Genomic DNA, 16968 nt, shown 5'->3' on the forward strand with positions numbered 1-16968 from the left:
TTTATTAAGCAGTTTCAAAGTTACCGTACATCAAGTGTTTTGTTATGTTAATTTCAATTACATTTAAATTCTGGTCATGTGATCATTTACCACGTGCGATTTGTTAAAGGGATGTGTTACAGTAGTTCATTCATAAAAAAAATGGATTATTTAATGATTTTTTATTTCCAAAAAGTTTTTATTTCAAAGATATGGTGAGTAAATATTTGTTTATAAAATTAACCTGTTGATACAACATGTCTTGTTACAATTAGATGATAAACCTGAATTACATACACAATAGAAATTACACGTAGGGAGCTGAGAGCAGTATACATATTATTATTCAATCAGTATCAAAGAGGTCATTGCACTGACCTGACCACACAAAATGTATATTTATATACAAAAAATGTCACACATAATATAAAAGGCTTCGTTTTTTGTATTCGGTTTAAAATATTGAGCAAACATTGCATTTTTTGTTTCATCATATTGAAAATCAACGATTTACTTATCCCTTTATTTTGATATTTTGCGATATTTCTAGTTTTCCAGATAACCCATTTCGTGATTAGAAGTACCGTATCTAAAATGTGGGTATAAGATGCATAATGGCCCCAAATATTGTACTTGTTTCCGATTTTTGTAATTTTTCGATATTTAATTGTGAACAAAATTCCCATATTTTCTCAAAAATTTCCCGCCAGACGTCTTCCACCAGTTTACAATAAATAAAAAGATGAAAAAGTGATTCTTCTTCATTGCAAAAGTGACACTTATCGTTTGAGCGATTCATTTCTTTAATTTGTCTCCAGTGTATATTATATTATGTAGTAACTTCCATTAAAGTTGTTTAGTTTTCCTATTAGCTAAATTCTTATTCAAGGTTTCCCAAATGTATTCCCATGGTAGCTCATTCCCAAAATGTAAATTCCACTTTTAAGGTTGATTTGATTATAAATATAGTGACATTTGTGAAGCAAAATTCCAGGTGAAATTCTATGTAGAATCCGATATTAACTGACTTTTGTAAGCATGTTATACATTATTTGCTTTCAGCGATAGGTACTACACAATCCAACGTCCCAACTGGTTCCAGTAAATTATCTGAAGGTGAAATGTAAGTAGGATGATGGTTATAATAATTGATGGCTGCTTATCATCCAGGGGCAAATTAATATGCATATTGAGGACAATAACATGTTATGTAATATGAATATTCACCTAGCTTTGAACTATATTGAGAACCTGAACCGGGACTTTAACGATCTAGCTCTTAAGGTAACATTTCGCAAGAAGACATGACACATTGCCCCGAAACAAAAGATGTTAAGCAGCCATCAATTATTATAACGCAATAATTTCTGAATTTACATGTAACATTTCGAGTCAATCATTATTTGCTCTTACCCACTGATCCCGCTTGTTTGGCGAAGAAGCAACACATACACTTTTCAGCCCTACGTCCTTCCGCACTCGAAGCGAACACGATACTACCGAGGGAGTTTGAAAGTAATGAGTTTTACTCTATTTTTATTGCAGTTGATATTTTTAATGTGATAAACATAGCATTATCTGCATTGTTCTTTAATTAAGTGTTGCGTAGACAGGATATTGTTGTTAAATTTATGTATATTGAAAAAAAAAAAAATCTTTCGTTTTCATTATTAGTTTTTGTTCTTGTAACAAGTTCGGATTATTGAATACTAGTAGTTTGCATACGCAATACACGAAGTGATATGCATCATTACACTTAACACCACGGCTACAGGACATTGAATCGGACCATATTGTTTTTCTCAAATACCTAAGTTCCTTAGTATCTAAGTACAGTAAAATAATATTGAGATTTACAAAGGTATTTTAGATCATTCCCGTATAGTTAGAGTTAAACAGTTGTTCTTAGAATAATTGATTGAAGTAAATTGCAAAGATAAGGTGGTGCACAATTTTGTGGTCAATACTATGAAAAAAAATATGAATCTCATCATAAATAAGTCTGCTACTTATATAGCAATATAAACAAAAAAACAATTTATTAGACGGCATCTGCTATTCATTGAAATATTGAGAAGAACCACACTGGTTCTACCCGAAAATATATACTGGAAATGATACTATCAATATGTGAGCTCGTGGTCTAGTAGTTAAGACCGATGGCTACAGTACTGAAGGTCCCGAGTTCGATTCTCACTCGGGATGTTAAAAATATCAGTACATCTGAAGGGTAATTTTCACCCTCTCACACACAACTCTGGTACCCAGACCGGAGTTTAAACTAGAAAGGGTACTTTGGGGGCCTCGGTTGCTCAAAGTTGTCCCCTACTTTGACCTGGAGATCAATCTTCTTATCTCTCTCTGGTTTGTCTGTTTCCACCGAGTGGCCCAGTGGTTCCATCCGAGTACTTCGGCTTCCTTCATCATTATAACAGACTTCCCGGTGTCATTCACGCTCCCTTGGATGGTGCAGGGTGGGGATTGTTCTGGTGGTGGGATAATATTGTAAAGGACACATCTCCATTAATCCTTAGGGAGTGTACATGGATTGCAGGGAATCAAGGGGTGCGTTTAAATTGGCTGGAACATACATATGCTTGACTTTTGGATCGATATATTGATGTTGAGTTTGTAGAATTGATATTTATGCGGAGTTATACATAATAATAAGACACAACACGAACTCAACTAAAAACCGGTAGTAAAATCAGGTGCTCCGAAAGAGTAAGCATTTCTTGCACCGTATACGGCACCCGACGTGTTTTTTCTTTGTTCAGTTCGGTAATGATGGAAGATAATAATGACTGAGGCAGAAAATCAGATATGATTTCTGACACATTTTTGTCATAATAGATATAGGAAGATGTGGTGTGAGTGCCAATAAGACTACTCTCCATCCAAATAACAATGTTTAAACAATGGCCAATTAGCTAATGATGGCAACCGTAAAATTTCTTGAGTGATGATCTTAATTTGATTGATTCATTGCCCTGTCTTAGCATTTTTTGAGAAAGTAGTATTTCTCGTTCAACTAAATCAACGAATTTTGAGCCAGCTCTAGAGTAACGTATCAATTGAGACACATATAATCAATATACTGGTGCCGCTGGGCTGTTGCTAAACAGGAATGAAATGTTGACTATAGGCAAAATTTCAGGCAACAACTTCATACCTAGGCATAACCTTGTTGTGTAGGATTTAAGCTTAATGCCTAATTTCACTTATTGCCGCTAACATATAATATATATTGTAATTCAAAGAATAGTTTTGTGATACTAATTTATGTAAGCAATATAATCAGAATTAAAAACCAATTGTTCAGAGAACAATTGAAGGTCTTTCCACCAAAACAATGTTTTTTAAATTATGAAAGTGTAAAAATAGGTTTAAAATGTTATTTCAATCCTCAAACGATAGCTAATTGTACGCTGATTCCAAAAATATATGGTTTCTAAACAATATTTATTTAGATAAGGGAGATCATTTCTTACTTCCGGTTTGAAAAACGCTATTTCCGATCATATTTGACTATTAACTTGACACTGATTCCAAAAATATCTTGTTCTATATACTTTTATATTAATAAAGTACAATAAATAGCTACTTCCGGTTTACACAAGGTCATTCCGGTTGTTTTTTCAAGGTTAAATTGTTTGATACCGTTTGCCAAAAGTCTCATGGCTTTATCATGTATACACATGAGGTAAAAGCAAAGGTCAAGATCTATAACGTCAAATTAAACTATGACCTTGAGATCAATTTCAAGGTCATTAACCAAGAACCTCAAATCAAAAGACCATAGGTCTTAATTATGTTTAGTTAGTGAGTTATATTACCATACGCGTATTTTTAAATACCAAAGGGGAGAAAACTCCCTTTTACATTCAACGTACCCTTGCAATCAAAATGTACGTGTTAAGACATGTGGCAACAAACAATTTAGAAAAAATAATTTGTCGATATCTTATACGGTTTCTGGAAACGAGTGGAAATGAGCCAAATTCAAAAATTAGAATATAACCTTGACCTTTGACCTTGACCTAATTTTCATTTTTTGGACCAAGGACCTCAAATCAAAAGATCCTAGGTCTCTATTAATCATGGATTACCAGTTAGAAATGCAATTCACTTATATCAAATGCATAAGGGGAAATAACTCTCATATGGAGCGTTCATATCACTTCGGTCAAAATAGGACAAATCATGCGAAGGATACAACGAGCAATTTTGTAAAATAAATTTGTCATAATATTTTACGGTTGCGAAGGAGTTGCGCTAACAAGGAAAACAGTGTTTGGGGAGATAACTCCTACAAAGAAAAGTATTCGTTTACGCAGGGTAAATTTCAAAAGCGCATAAACTGTTCGATATCATATACCAAATATCTAAGCGACTTATTGCGAAACAAATGTTTATCGCAAGAACAAAATTAGGCGGAAGAAAAAAAAAAAAATAATCAGAAGAAAAACAATAGGTCTTTCAACAGAAAAGTGGAAGGACCTTATAACATTATTTGGTGTTAAGTTTTGTTGATTTCTTTTAATTCATGCATGGTTTTATTACTTTAAAATAAAGACGATGTCGTGTGATTGCAAAATACAGGTAACAGTATACTAGTATATACCACTGTTCGAAAGTAATAAACTACTTTAGTAAATCCGGGTAACCAACTAAAAAAGAGGAACACAACGAAACAACAGTAAGACTAAAGTGCAACCAAAGAATAAACCTCACACAAAAAAACGATTAAGAAGATAACAATTTCCATTTTTTGACTTGGTACAGGACATTCAAAGAACACATGGTAGGTTTAACCTCATGTTGTGGATACACAAACCTCGCTAAAGAGACAAATAACCTACTGAATCATAATAACATAAATGCATGGTCATTGACAATGGAAATTCTGTAAGCCAATCAATTTCAAATCTTTCATGAAAAAACTGAAGGGAGGGTGCGTTCGTGCTTCGATGGAGAAATGTTGTTTTTCTCATACCGTCGTCAATACAAATATCCACCCTTTGCTAAGCAATATTTATAATATTTGGAGTTCATTTGTTCAACCTGTTTATTATCGATTCCTATGTCTCCCATGCAATATAATGCATGTTTAAAATAATAGGTACATTTAAATGTAATCTTCAACGACGAGCAAAACCAAATGTATTGAGTTAGTTGTAAAAGGTGCCAGAATTGCAGAAGAAAACAAAGAACAAAAACTTAACCGAGAATATTTTCTTTTATTGTTTCGTTTATTTATTAAAGTAATGGTTGTGTATCGTTTTAAACTGGTTCTGGACATTTCATATCTAAAAAGAGGGACGAAAGATACCAAAGGGACAGTCAAACTCATAAATCTTAAACAAACTGATAACGCCATGGCTAAAAATTAATAAGACAAACAGAAAAACAATAGTACACATGACACAACATAGAAAAATAAGGAATAAACAACACGAACCCCATCACAAACTAGAGGTGATATCATGTGCTCCGGAAGGGTAAGCATATCCTGCTCCACATGTGGCACCCGTCGTGTTGGTTATGTGATTATAAATCCGGTTAATATTCTAATTCGGTAGGTCACATTCATGAAAGGGAAGGGATATCATTCGTGAAACGGTTATTCCATAACGGTCAACCAACTCGTGATGGCGTCCGTAAAATTTACGAAGGGATGATTTCAACTTCACCATTTGGAACTCTTGGTTTAATAATAGCTTCCTTGTGAGCAGCAACCCTCTATCAAGAAAATCATGATAGGAATATGCAAGCACGGGAATATCGTATCAGTGGGGAGATATATACCTCGTATGCAGGTGCTACTGCAAGGTTGCTACTTAGAAATGGAAACTTCACAATTGGAAAACTGCAATCATCACTTTTGTCGTACAGTTTTGTTTTCACATACAGTATGCTGACTATATCTTAAATCTTGTTCTCAAATTTTTCAAACAACTGTAGCAGGGAAGAGAATTAAAATAGGGACGATTGATACAAATCGGACGGTCAAGCTTATAAATAGAAATTAAACTGACAACTCGATGCCCCCCCCCCCCCAAAAAAAAGAAGACAAACAGACAAAATAACAGTACAAAAAAAACAAAATAAACTAAGCAACACAAAGCCCAACAAAAATTCGGGGTGATCGAAGGTGCTACAGAAGGGTAAACAGATCGTGCTAAAAAGTTGACACCCGTCGAGTTGCTCAAGTTATAACAAATCCGGTAAATAGTATATTTCTGTAGGTCACATTTTTGAAAAAAGGAAGTGGCTTTATATAGACATAGGAACATATCCGATAAAATCTGTAAAACGGTTATTCCATAACGGTTAATCTAGTTGTTATGGCGCCCGTAAAATTTCGAAGGAATGATTTCTACTACACCATTTGAAACTCTTGGTTTAAAAGCTTCCTTGTTAGCAGCAAACCTCCATTAACTAAATCATGATAGTAAACACAAGCCCTGCAATATCGTATGAGTTGCAGAAATGTTGCTACATAGAAATAGAAAATCCTCAATTAAGAAGCTAAAATCATCTCTTTTGTAAATATACAGTAAATAAAAACTATAAGTATTTGCAGATTTGTTCAAGGCTAAAATTCTGATAAATAAGTATTAATTTGAGAAAAGGTGTTTTCGAGAGTTTTATATATGAATAAATGTTTGTATAAGTTACACTTTATAAATACTGCTGTTTTTTCAAACCATGCCTTTTTTAAGAGAATATAGTATTCATAGATGAATATTTTTTTGTACATACTGGTTCCAAGTTATGATATCTATGTTTTATTTCATAGATACATAACTTAGGAAGGTTACCAGTAACTTTACATATTCATATTGGTCATATTAAAGTATGTGATAATTCTAAATTAAAGGTAGGGGTAGTTAAGAAATTTAATGTTAGTGTAAGTGTTAAAAGTTCGGGGCAAAAAGGTTACAAATATGCCGCATAGTCCTATACGTTGTCTGATGCTTGGTCCGTTTCTGTGTGTGTTACATTTCAGTGTTGTGTCGTTGTTCTCCTCTTATATTTAATGCGTTTCCCTCGGTTTTAGTTTGTTACCCCGATTTTGTTTTTTGTCCATAGATTTATGAGTTTTGAACAGCGGTATACTACTGTTGCCTTTATTTGACCTTTGAAAAACATGTTTTATATAAAGATATAATTGTTTTCCAAACTAAACTTTAAATGAGGAAAAGAGAGGAAGCTAAAGATGGGTCTACGCTTAAATAACACAGGATATATTTGTTTACTATATGATTCTGTTTTGAGTTTAAGTCTCGAGTTTAAGTCTCCTTTTTCATTTTTGAGTATTAACATTCAAGCAGCACTTGCATACGGGGTATATATCTCTCAATTGATACGATATTCCAGTGTTTGCATAATTATTATATTATGAATTTTTTGATAGAGGGTTAATGCTAGCAAGGAAACTATTCAATCAAGAGTTCCAAATGGTGAAGTTGAGATCATCCCTTCGTAAATTTTACGGACGCCATCATGAGTTGGTTGACCGTATTGAAATAACATTTTTAGAAATGATATCGGATATGATCCTTAAGTCGTAACTACTATCCCCTTCCCTTTCATGAATGTCACCTACCGAATTAGACTGTTTTCCGGATTTTATTATCACATTATCACATCACGGGTGTCACATGCGTTCCCTTCCGGACCACATGAGATCACCCCTAGTTTTTGGTGGAGTTCGTGTTGTTTATTCTTTACTTTGCTATGTTGTGTCATGTGTACGATCTTTTGTCTGTTTTTTTTTCTTCATTTTTAGCCATGGTGTTGTCAGTTTGTGAGTTTGACTGTCCCTTTGGTATATTTTGTCACTCTTTTACATTAAGTGTTTATGTATTTATCGAAATTGGCTTTCATGTATTGTTCATTTAATCATTGAATTTAACTCAAACGATTCATTTAATCTCGGCTTGGTTATTTCAAATTCTTTTCATTTTTATGTCAGTTGAAAATATTTTCAATATACTAATGTTTTCCTTCAACGAACAACAAAGGTGTTAATTGGTGTTGATAACAGATCACCATAAACATTTCACTTAATTATTCTACAAACAATAAAAAATAAAATTGAGAACGGAAATGGGAAATGTTTCAAAAAGACAACAACCCGACCATAGAAAAAAAACAACAGCAGAAGGTCACCAACAGGTCTTCAATGAATTGAGAAATTCCCGCACCCGAAGGCGTTATTCAGATGGCTCCTAAACAAATATATACTAGTTCAGTGATAATAAACGCCATACTAATTTCCAAATTGTACACAAGAAACGAAAATTCAAAAATACAAGACTAACAAAGGCCATAGGCTCCTGACTTAGGACATGCGGAAAAATGCGGTGGGGTTAAACATGTCTATGAGATCACAACTCAGTTTGTTTACTCAGCTTAAGTTTATTTTGTTACACAAGAAAAACATCAAATTTAAATGTTATCATTAGGTATCTTTTTTACAAAATTTATCGAATACATTTCGAGATGATTTTCATTATATTTTATTTCTACTAAATGATTGTCAACACTTTAATAAGTGTCCTGTTGTACCCTATACCCTGTTCAACCCTGTGAATAAGTGTGAAACACATTAAATGGATAAAATGTTTAAAAAGGTAAACAGCACATTCCTATTCAAGTACCTGCAACACAAAAGCAGGGATAGGATGTATCATATTTGTTACTGAAATGAACCGAATGAAAGATAAACAAATCTTTTATGAGAAAACAATGTAGCTTTTGAATAAATGTGCTTGTCTAAGGTTAGTGCAGAAATATATGGCTAGCTATTCAGTAACAAAAATAATTTGATGTGTGAGATTTCAATATTGTTGAAGGCTGTACAGTGACCTACATTTATTGACTTCGATGACATTACTTCGCAGATGGTAACTTGTTTTAATGGCAATCATTCCACATTTCTGTTTCATTTTTTATACGACCGCAAATTTTGAAAAAAATTTCGTCGTATATTGCTATCACGTTGGCGTCGTCGTCGTCGTCGTCGTCGTCCGAATACTTTTAGTTTTCGCACTCTAACTTTAGTAAAAGTGAATAGAAATCTATGAAATTTTAACACAAGGTTTATGACCATAAAAGGAAGGCTGGTATTGATTTTGGGAGTTTTGGTCCCAACATTTTAGGAATTAGGGGCCAAAAAGGGCCCAAATAAGCATTTTCTTGGTTTTCGCACTATAACTTTAGTTTAAGTTAATAGAAATCTATGAAATTTTGACACAAGGTTTATAACCACAAAATAAAGGTTGGGATTGATTTTGGGATTTTTATTTTCAACAGTTTAGGAATAAGGGGCCAAAAAAGGGCCCAAATAAGCATTATTCTTGGTTTTCGCACAATAACTTTAGTTAAAGTAAATAGAAATCAATAAAATTTAAACACAATGTTTATGACCACAAAAGGAAGGTTGGTATTGATTTTGGGAGTTTCGGTCCAAACAGTTTAGGAATTAGGGGCCAAAAAGGGACCCAAATAAGCATTTTTCTTGGTTTTCGCACCATAGCGTTAGTATAAGTAAATAGAAATCTATGAAATTTAAACACAAGGTTTATGACTATAAAAGGAAGGTTGGTATTGATTTTGGAAGTTTTGGTCCCAACAGTTAAGGAAAAAGGGGCCCAAAGGGTCCAAAATTAAACTTTGTTTGATTTCATCAAAATTGAATAATTGGGGTTCTTTAATATGCCGAATCTAACTGTGTATGTAGATTCTTAATTTTTGGTCCCGTTTTCAAATTGGTCTACATTAAGGTCCAAAGGGTCCAAAATTAAACTTAGTTTGATTTTAACAAAAATTGAAACCTTGGGGTTCTTTGATATGCTGAATCTAAAAATGTACTTAGATTTTTGATTATTGGCCCAGTTTTCAAGTTGGCCCAAATTGGGGTCCAAAATTAAACATTGTTTGATTTCATCAAAAATTGAATAATTGGGGTTCTTTGATATGCCAAATCTAACTGTGTAAGTAGATTCTTAATTTTTGGTCCAGTTTTAAAATTGGTCTAAATTAAAGTGCAAAGGGTCCAAAATTAAACTAAGTTTGATTTTAACAAAAATTCAATTCTTGGGCCTCTTTGATATGCTGAATCTAAACATGTACTTAGATTTTTGATTATGGGCCCAGTTTTCAAGTTGGTCCTAATCAGGATCTAAAATTATTAGATTAAGTATTGTGCAATAGCAAGTCTTTTCAATTGCACAGTATTGTGCAATGGCAAGAAATATCTAATTTCACAATATTGTGAAATAGCAAATTTTTTTTTTAATTAAGAGTTATCTTTCTTTGTCCAGTATAGTAAGCAAGAAATATCTGCAAGAATTTTTTTTAATTGGAGTTATCTTTCTTTGTCCAGAATCAACTTAAATCTTTGTTATATACAATATACAATGTATATTCACTTTTTACTACCAACTGATAAATTTAAATAATCTTTACCATTCAGTGATAACAAGCAGTTTTTTTACATCATGTATTTAAATGAGTAGTAATTGTTGCAAACTCCATTAGAATATTTTAATTGAAATTAGTTTTGGAATAAGGGAAAGGGGGATGTGAATAAAAAATTGGGTTAAATTTTTCTCATTTGAAATTTCATAAATAAAAAGAAAATTTCTTCAAACATTTTTTTGAGAGGATTAATATTCAGCAGCATAGTGAATTGCTCTAAGAGAAAACAAAAATTTTAAGTTCATTTGAATACATTCATTCTGTGTCAGACACCTATGCTGTGTCAACTATTTAATCACAATCCAAATTTAGAGCGGAATCCAGCTTGAATGTTGTGTCCATACTTGCCCCAACCGTTCAGGGTTCAACCTCTGCGGTCGTATAAAGCTACGCCCTGCGGAGCATCTGGTTAGATTATGTTATTAATACAGGTTATGTGAACATTTGAAAAAATAACTTAAATAATATAATGTCGTATATGTTTATGTAAATAAATTTCAGAGCTTCTATTATAACTGGAACTACTATAGTGATGATGGTTGTTGCAGTTTCTATTTACTGCTGGAAAAAAAGAAACAAAAGACAAGGTAAATTCCCCTATTTATTATCAATATACCAACGTTACTGCATATGGAATATACATTGCTTAAACCATTTGATAGTCAAGAGTTTGCAGCTCGTTTTTTGGTCATCTTAACTAAACGCTAAAGTCCTCTTTTTTGTCCTTGTATATATGTATTACCCTCAACTGTTTAGTCTATCGTTGATTGAACTCATGTCGTAATTCTGTACTTGTACATTCTGCTATTGTGTTGGTGTGATATGGTTAATTTGGAATTCTTGTCTTTCATTTTTGCTGATGTTTTGTTTTATCTATGTGCCCTTTTCTTATTTTCGTTGTTGAAATAGTTATTGATATCTGATGTGAAGTATAATATAAATTTAGATAACTGATGTACAATATAATTGCCATCAGATATGGAAATTTGAAAAAAAGTTTCTACGTGTTCTCAATATCAGATAGTTCATGTCAATGTAATTTGTTTTGGATATATAATTTTAAATGCAACCAGTATCAGATATATGTTGTGAAACAAATTGTTAACAATTGTCTCTTACGGTATGAACACATTTATGTACTTTTTTTCAGAAAGAGCTACTAATTTAGATTGTACACAACAGTTACTGGAAACACTTGTACAAGATGCGCAGCAAGAAATTATCCCAATGAACATAAGAGGTAAGCTATCATGTTTTTAAAAACTTTCTATGGTATATAATAGGAATATTCAAACATATTGGACAGCCGAGGTAATCTCCTTTATAAAACAAAAAAGAGATCTACAGAAATATCACATTCCCAAGATAGCCATACATCGTACAAACACGAAACAGTTATGACTTGAATCAGTTAGAAATGCGCACACGATTATCGCCATAACAATCCATTTACCGTTAAACTAACAATTTCTCAAAAATTAACTGGCCTTCCACAAATATTATCAATTTCATTATAGCTTTTATGATGAGACTATCTATATACTAACATTGAAAACTGATGCTACAAATTGGACTTCACTCATCAACTGGATGGCCGGTTAATTTTAGAAATTATCAGACCATCTAGGTACAAAACCATTTTTCTGAATTCCTTGATACTTCTATATCATGCATACATTATATATATTTTTCTTGTTGTTGAAAACTGTAACTGTTATTACTTTTCGCGTACCATACGCCTTAAGGAATGTTTGATCTTATTAAAGAAACAAAAAAACGAACTCAAATTATTTTAAAAGTCAATCTTTGAGTATCAAGACTGGCCTCCTACTCATTTTCTCCTCCTGTAGTGGCATTATTGTGTAACGATTTGGACAAGACCAAACAAAACAAATAATGATTGCATCAATTGAATTGAGGAAGAAACAGGAGGAACCAATTGTGACAGTAGTACATCATCATTTCTGTGATTTTTAACAATCTGGCATATACATGTAGTTGTTAAAGTCTGTGTCATGTTGGTCTCTTGTGGAAAGTTGTATCATTTGCAATCATACCACATCTTTTGTTTTAAATGTTGAGGTAAATTTATCAGATAACAAAGGACAACGTGTCTTTTCTAGACACCGCTCGTGCATATTTTATTTTTTTACAATTTTATATCTTCTATTTAGTAATCTAACGTTATTTCCCACTATATCATTTGAATGATAACATTGTTATAGTAATACATAAAATCACACAAACAAAACCTGAACACCGAAAAAATTCAAAAAGGAAAGTCCCTAATCAAATGGCAAAATTACAATCGCAAATATATCATAAAATTGAGAAAGGAAATGGTGAATATGTCAAAGCGACAACCACCCGACCATAGAGCAGACAACAGCCGAAGGCAACCAATTGGTCTTCAATGTAGTGAGAATTCTCGCACCCGTAGGTGTCCTTCAGCTGGCCCCTAAAAACAAGTATTCTTGACATGGCAATATTATTTTTTATGTAGAAAATGATAAATAAAAACTGTTTTTAAAGCTAGCTTAACGTCTCACTTGTATGAAAAAAATCAATTATATATTAACAATGGTGTGTGAACAAAACAAACAGAGACACAATATGTAAAAATATCAAACATAGGGGTACAGTGGTTATTATTGTTTAAGAATTTATATCACAATTGAAACAATCCAATGCTTAACAAAGAAGCAGAACATTGTATTTAGACCATGCGTTTAAGCAAAAAATAAAGACAGGAATACAAAATTTTACTATTGTACAATAACACAATGTATTATGAGTATGAGTACGTTGTCACATCATATATGTATCAAAGAAACATAATGTTTCACTTCACTTCATTTTTAGAACAGACACAAAATACAATTAAAGACTGGCGCAGAAAAGATAAGATGTTTGTTGATACAAAAGCAAGTGATTATGTCATAGAATGTTTACAGAAAAACAGTTGTGTAACATTAACTGCCCCATCCGGAGTTGGGAAATCTTTTATCTGTAGACATATAGCGCTTGATTTAGAGAAGAAAGGATATACTATTATACCAGTGGAGGTACCAACAGACATAAAGACTTATTATCAACCCGGTAAACAGACAGTTTTCATTGTTGATGATATGTGTGGAAATTTTACGGCCAGTCAACAACAGATTGATACCTGGAAACAATTGTTACCTGTGATTAACACAATAATTACAGACACATGTTGTAAGATTATTGCATCATGTAGGTTACAAGTCTATCAAGATGATAAGTTTAATATATTATCACCTTTTAAATCCTGTGAATGTAATTTAGTATCAGATGAGTTAGGTCTTACGTCTGTGGAAAAAACAAAGATAGCAAAAACCTATATTGGTACTAATATAAAATATATTGATGATGTTTCTTACAACTGTGATTTCTTTCCACTCTTATGTTCCTTATATAATGAAGAAAAATACGGAGATGTTAAAGAATACTTCAAAAATCCTTTTGATGTCTATAAAAGTGAGCTAGACATATTGTGTGAGCATGGTGATGACGGGAACTATAAAACGTGTAGTCTTGCTTTATGTGTTCTCTTTAATAATCGTCTACCAGAAATATGGTTCCAGAATAAAGTGAAAGATACACAACGACATATCATAGAAGACGCTTGTGAGGCTTGTGGAATCAACAGAAGTACATCCAAGACAAAATTAAAGAAAGAACTTGATAGTCTAGTTGGTACATATATTTGTAAACTTAACGGTAGCTATAGCACTGTACATGATAAATTGTTTGACTTCCTTGTCCATTACTTTGGTCAGAAAATGATAGAATGTTTAATAGACCATGGTGATAGTAGATTAGTACATGAACGTTTTAGTTGGAAGAAATCACCAGATGACAAGACAAGTAACATAGATTTCATAATTGAAATACCAGATGATTATTTAGAATCGTATTTCCAAAGGTTTATCAAGGACTGGTCAGCAGGAAAGGTTGCAGTTGTGTTCAATAACAATAACATGAAAGTGTCATCATTTAGACAACGGTTAATACAGTACTTGCAACAACTTGATCAGCAGCAGGTTAAATTAGCTAATACCAAGGATACAGTGAGACCAAAGAAGAGCCCTGCTTCAGGTTCTACTCCACTGATATTGATTTGTTATGATGGTTATACTGATATGGTACAGTGGTTGTTATGTAATGATGTGAATGTGGATCAGTGTAGAGATGATGGGGTAAGTGGACTGATGATGGCAAGTCAGCAAGGATATACTTATATAGTAAAGTTACTGTTAGAGAGAAATCCTGATGTTAATCTATGTAAGAAGGATGGCTACAGTCCTCTGATACAGGCTAGTTATGAAGGACATACTGATATAGTACAGTTACTGTTAGAGAGAAATCCTGATGTTAATCTATGTGACAATGATGGCCGGAATCCACTGATACAGGCAAGTGCGTGTGGACATACTGACATAGTAAAGTTACTATTAGAGAGGAATTCTGATGTTAATCTATGTAACAAGGATGGATTGAGTCCTCTGATAACGGCAAGTGCGTGTGGACATACTGACATAGTAAAGTTACTACTAGAGAGGAATGCTGATGTTAATCTATGTAACAAGAATAGCTTTAGTCCTCTGATACATGCAAGTGATGGAGGACATACTGATATAGTAAAGTTACTGTTAGAAAGAAATGCTGATGTTAATCTATGTAACAAGGATGGCTGGAGTCCTCTGTTACATGCAAGTGATGGAGGACATACTGATATAGTAAAGTTACTGTTAGAGATGAATCCTAATGTTAATCTATGTAACAAGGATGGCACGAGTCCTCTGGTACAGGCTAGTCAAAACGGACATACCGTTATAGTAAAGTTACTGTTAGAGAGGAATCCTGATGTTAATCTATGTAACAAGGATGGCTTCAGTCCTCTGATAAAGGCAAGTATATGTGGACATACTGACATAGTTAGATTACTACTAGAGAGGAATCATGTTCCATGTGACAATACACCACTGAGTACGTCATATGTTTATAATAACATCAGTATCAGTAACAGTCCTAGTCTTGTCCAGCCAATAATGAAACATAAACCAGACATTAATGCCCAGACATATGTTGGAGGTAATGCTTTATATTTCAGTGCACTGTTTGAACACATTGAGATAACACAGTTACTCTTAGAGAAGAATGCTGACTCTAATATCTGTATCTATAGTAAACAGTATATAGCAGAAATGATGAAAAATCATCCAACTGGAACTTTAGAAAAATTAGAACAAAACTTATTCGATACCCTTGTAAAGAGTACATCACCACGTGTAACAGAATACGTCAGTAAGAAGTCAGTAGATTATGCATTTGATGTAGTAGCTGGTTCCTCTCCATTACACATAGCCTGTTTTATGGGTAGGACAGATATAGTCCGTTCCCTTGTAGACTATAAATCTAACATAAATATGAATAAAGAAGATGGAACAACACCATTATTTTATGCATGTGAAGTAGGACATAAGGATATTGTACTTTTATTGTTAGATAAAGGAGCAGACACACAAATATGTAGAATAGATGATATAACACCTTTAGGCATTGCAACAGAAAATAAACATAAATGTGTAGTAGTGATTGTAAAAGAACACATGCATAAGACAAAACCACTTCTTTAAGTAGTATTGCTCTTTGATAGTGGTTTCTCGTGACATTAACAAAACGGCAAAAAGATTTGAAAACCACTGTCTTCTTTATTGTTTCTTGATTTTTGTGTTGTTGATATTTATTAACTCCATTTCTTTTGTTTTTGATTTATGTACACTTCTTTAATGCATATTACTTCTATCTCTGTTAGATATCTACTGTTATGCATTTGATTACTTATGGCTCTGTTAGATATCTACTGTTATGCATTTGATTACTTATGGCTCTGTTAGATATCTACTGTTATGCATTTGATTACTTATGGCTCTGTTAGATATCTACTGTTATTCATTTGATTACTTATGGCTGTATTAGATATCTAATGTTATTCATTTGATTACTTATTGCTGTGTTAGATATCTACTGTTATTCATTTGATTACTTATTGCTGTGTTAGATATCTACTGTTATTCATTTGATTACTTATGGCTGTGTTAGATATCTAATGTTATTCATTTGATTACTTATGGCTGTATTATATATCTAATGTTATTCATTTGATTACTTATGGCTGTGTTAGATATCTACTGTTATTCATTTGATTACTTATGGCTGTGTTAGATATCTACTGTTATTCATTTGATTACTTATTGCTGTGTTAGATATCTACTGTTATTCATTTGATTACTTATGGCTGTGTTAGATATCTACTGTTATTCATTTGATTACTTATGGCTGTATTAGATATCTACTGTTATTCATTTGATTACTTATGGCTGTATTAGATATCTACTGTTATTCATTTGATTACTTATGGCTGTGTTAGATATCTACTGTTATTCATTTGATTACTTATTGCTGTGTTAG

The 16968-nt window shown here is 32.8% G+C and overlaps 1 protein-coding gene across 1 annotated transcript; it reads left to right on the forward strand.

Moving 5' to 3' along the window:
• Positions 1-948: 948 nt before the first annotated feature.
• Positions 949-16133, forward strand: LOC134719313 (uncharacterized). Its single transcript, XM_063582321.1, has 4 exons — positions 949-1102; positions 10972-11057; positions 11621-11710; positions 13333-16133. Exons 2-4 carry the CDS (start codon positions 11003-11005, stop codon positions 16131-16133), a joined length of 2946 nt encoding a protein of 981 aa, XP_063438391.1. The 5' UTR covers positions 949-1102; positions 10972-11002.
• Positions 16134-16968: the final 835 nt, after the last annotated feature.

Source organism: Mytilus trossulus, chromosome 5 (genome assembly GCF_036588685.1).
Source record: "Mytilus trossulus isolate FHL-02 chromosome 5, PNRI_Mtr1.1.1.hap1, whole genome shotgun sequence".
In the NCBI taxonomy this organism is placed as follows: Eukaryota; Metazoa; Mollusca; class Bivalvia; order Mytilida; family Mytilidae; genus Mytilus; species Mytilus trossulus.

Coding starts and splice junctions, on each gene's coding strand:
- LOC134719313 (XM_063582321.1), top strand. CDS start 11,003: ATGATGGTTGTTGCAGTTTCTATTTACTGCTGGAAAAAAAGAAACAAA. Junction 11,058..11,620: donor AAAAAGAAACAAAAGACAAG/GTAAATTCCCCT, acceptor ACTTTTTTTCAG/AAAGAGCTACTAATTTAGAT. Junction 11,711..13,332: donor TATCCCAATGAACATAAGAG/GTAAGCTATCAT, acceptor CTTCATTTTTAG/AACAGACACAAAATACAATT.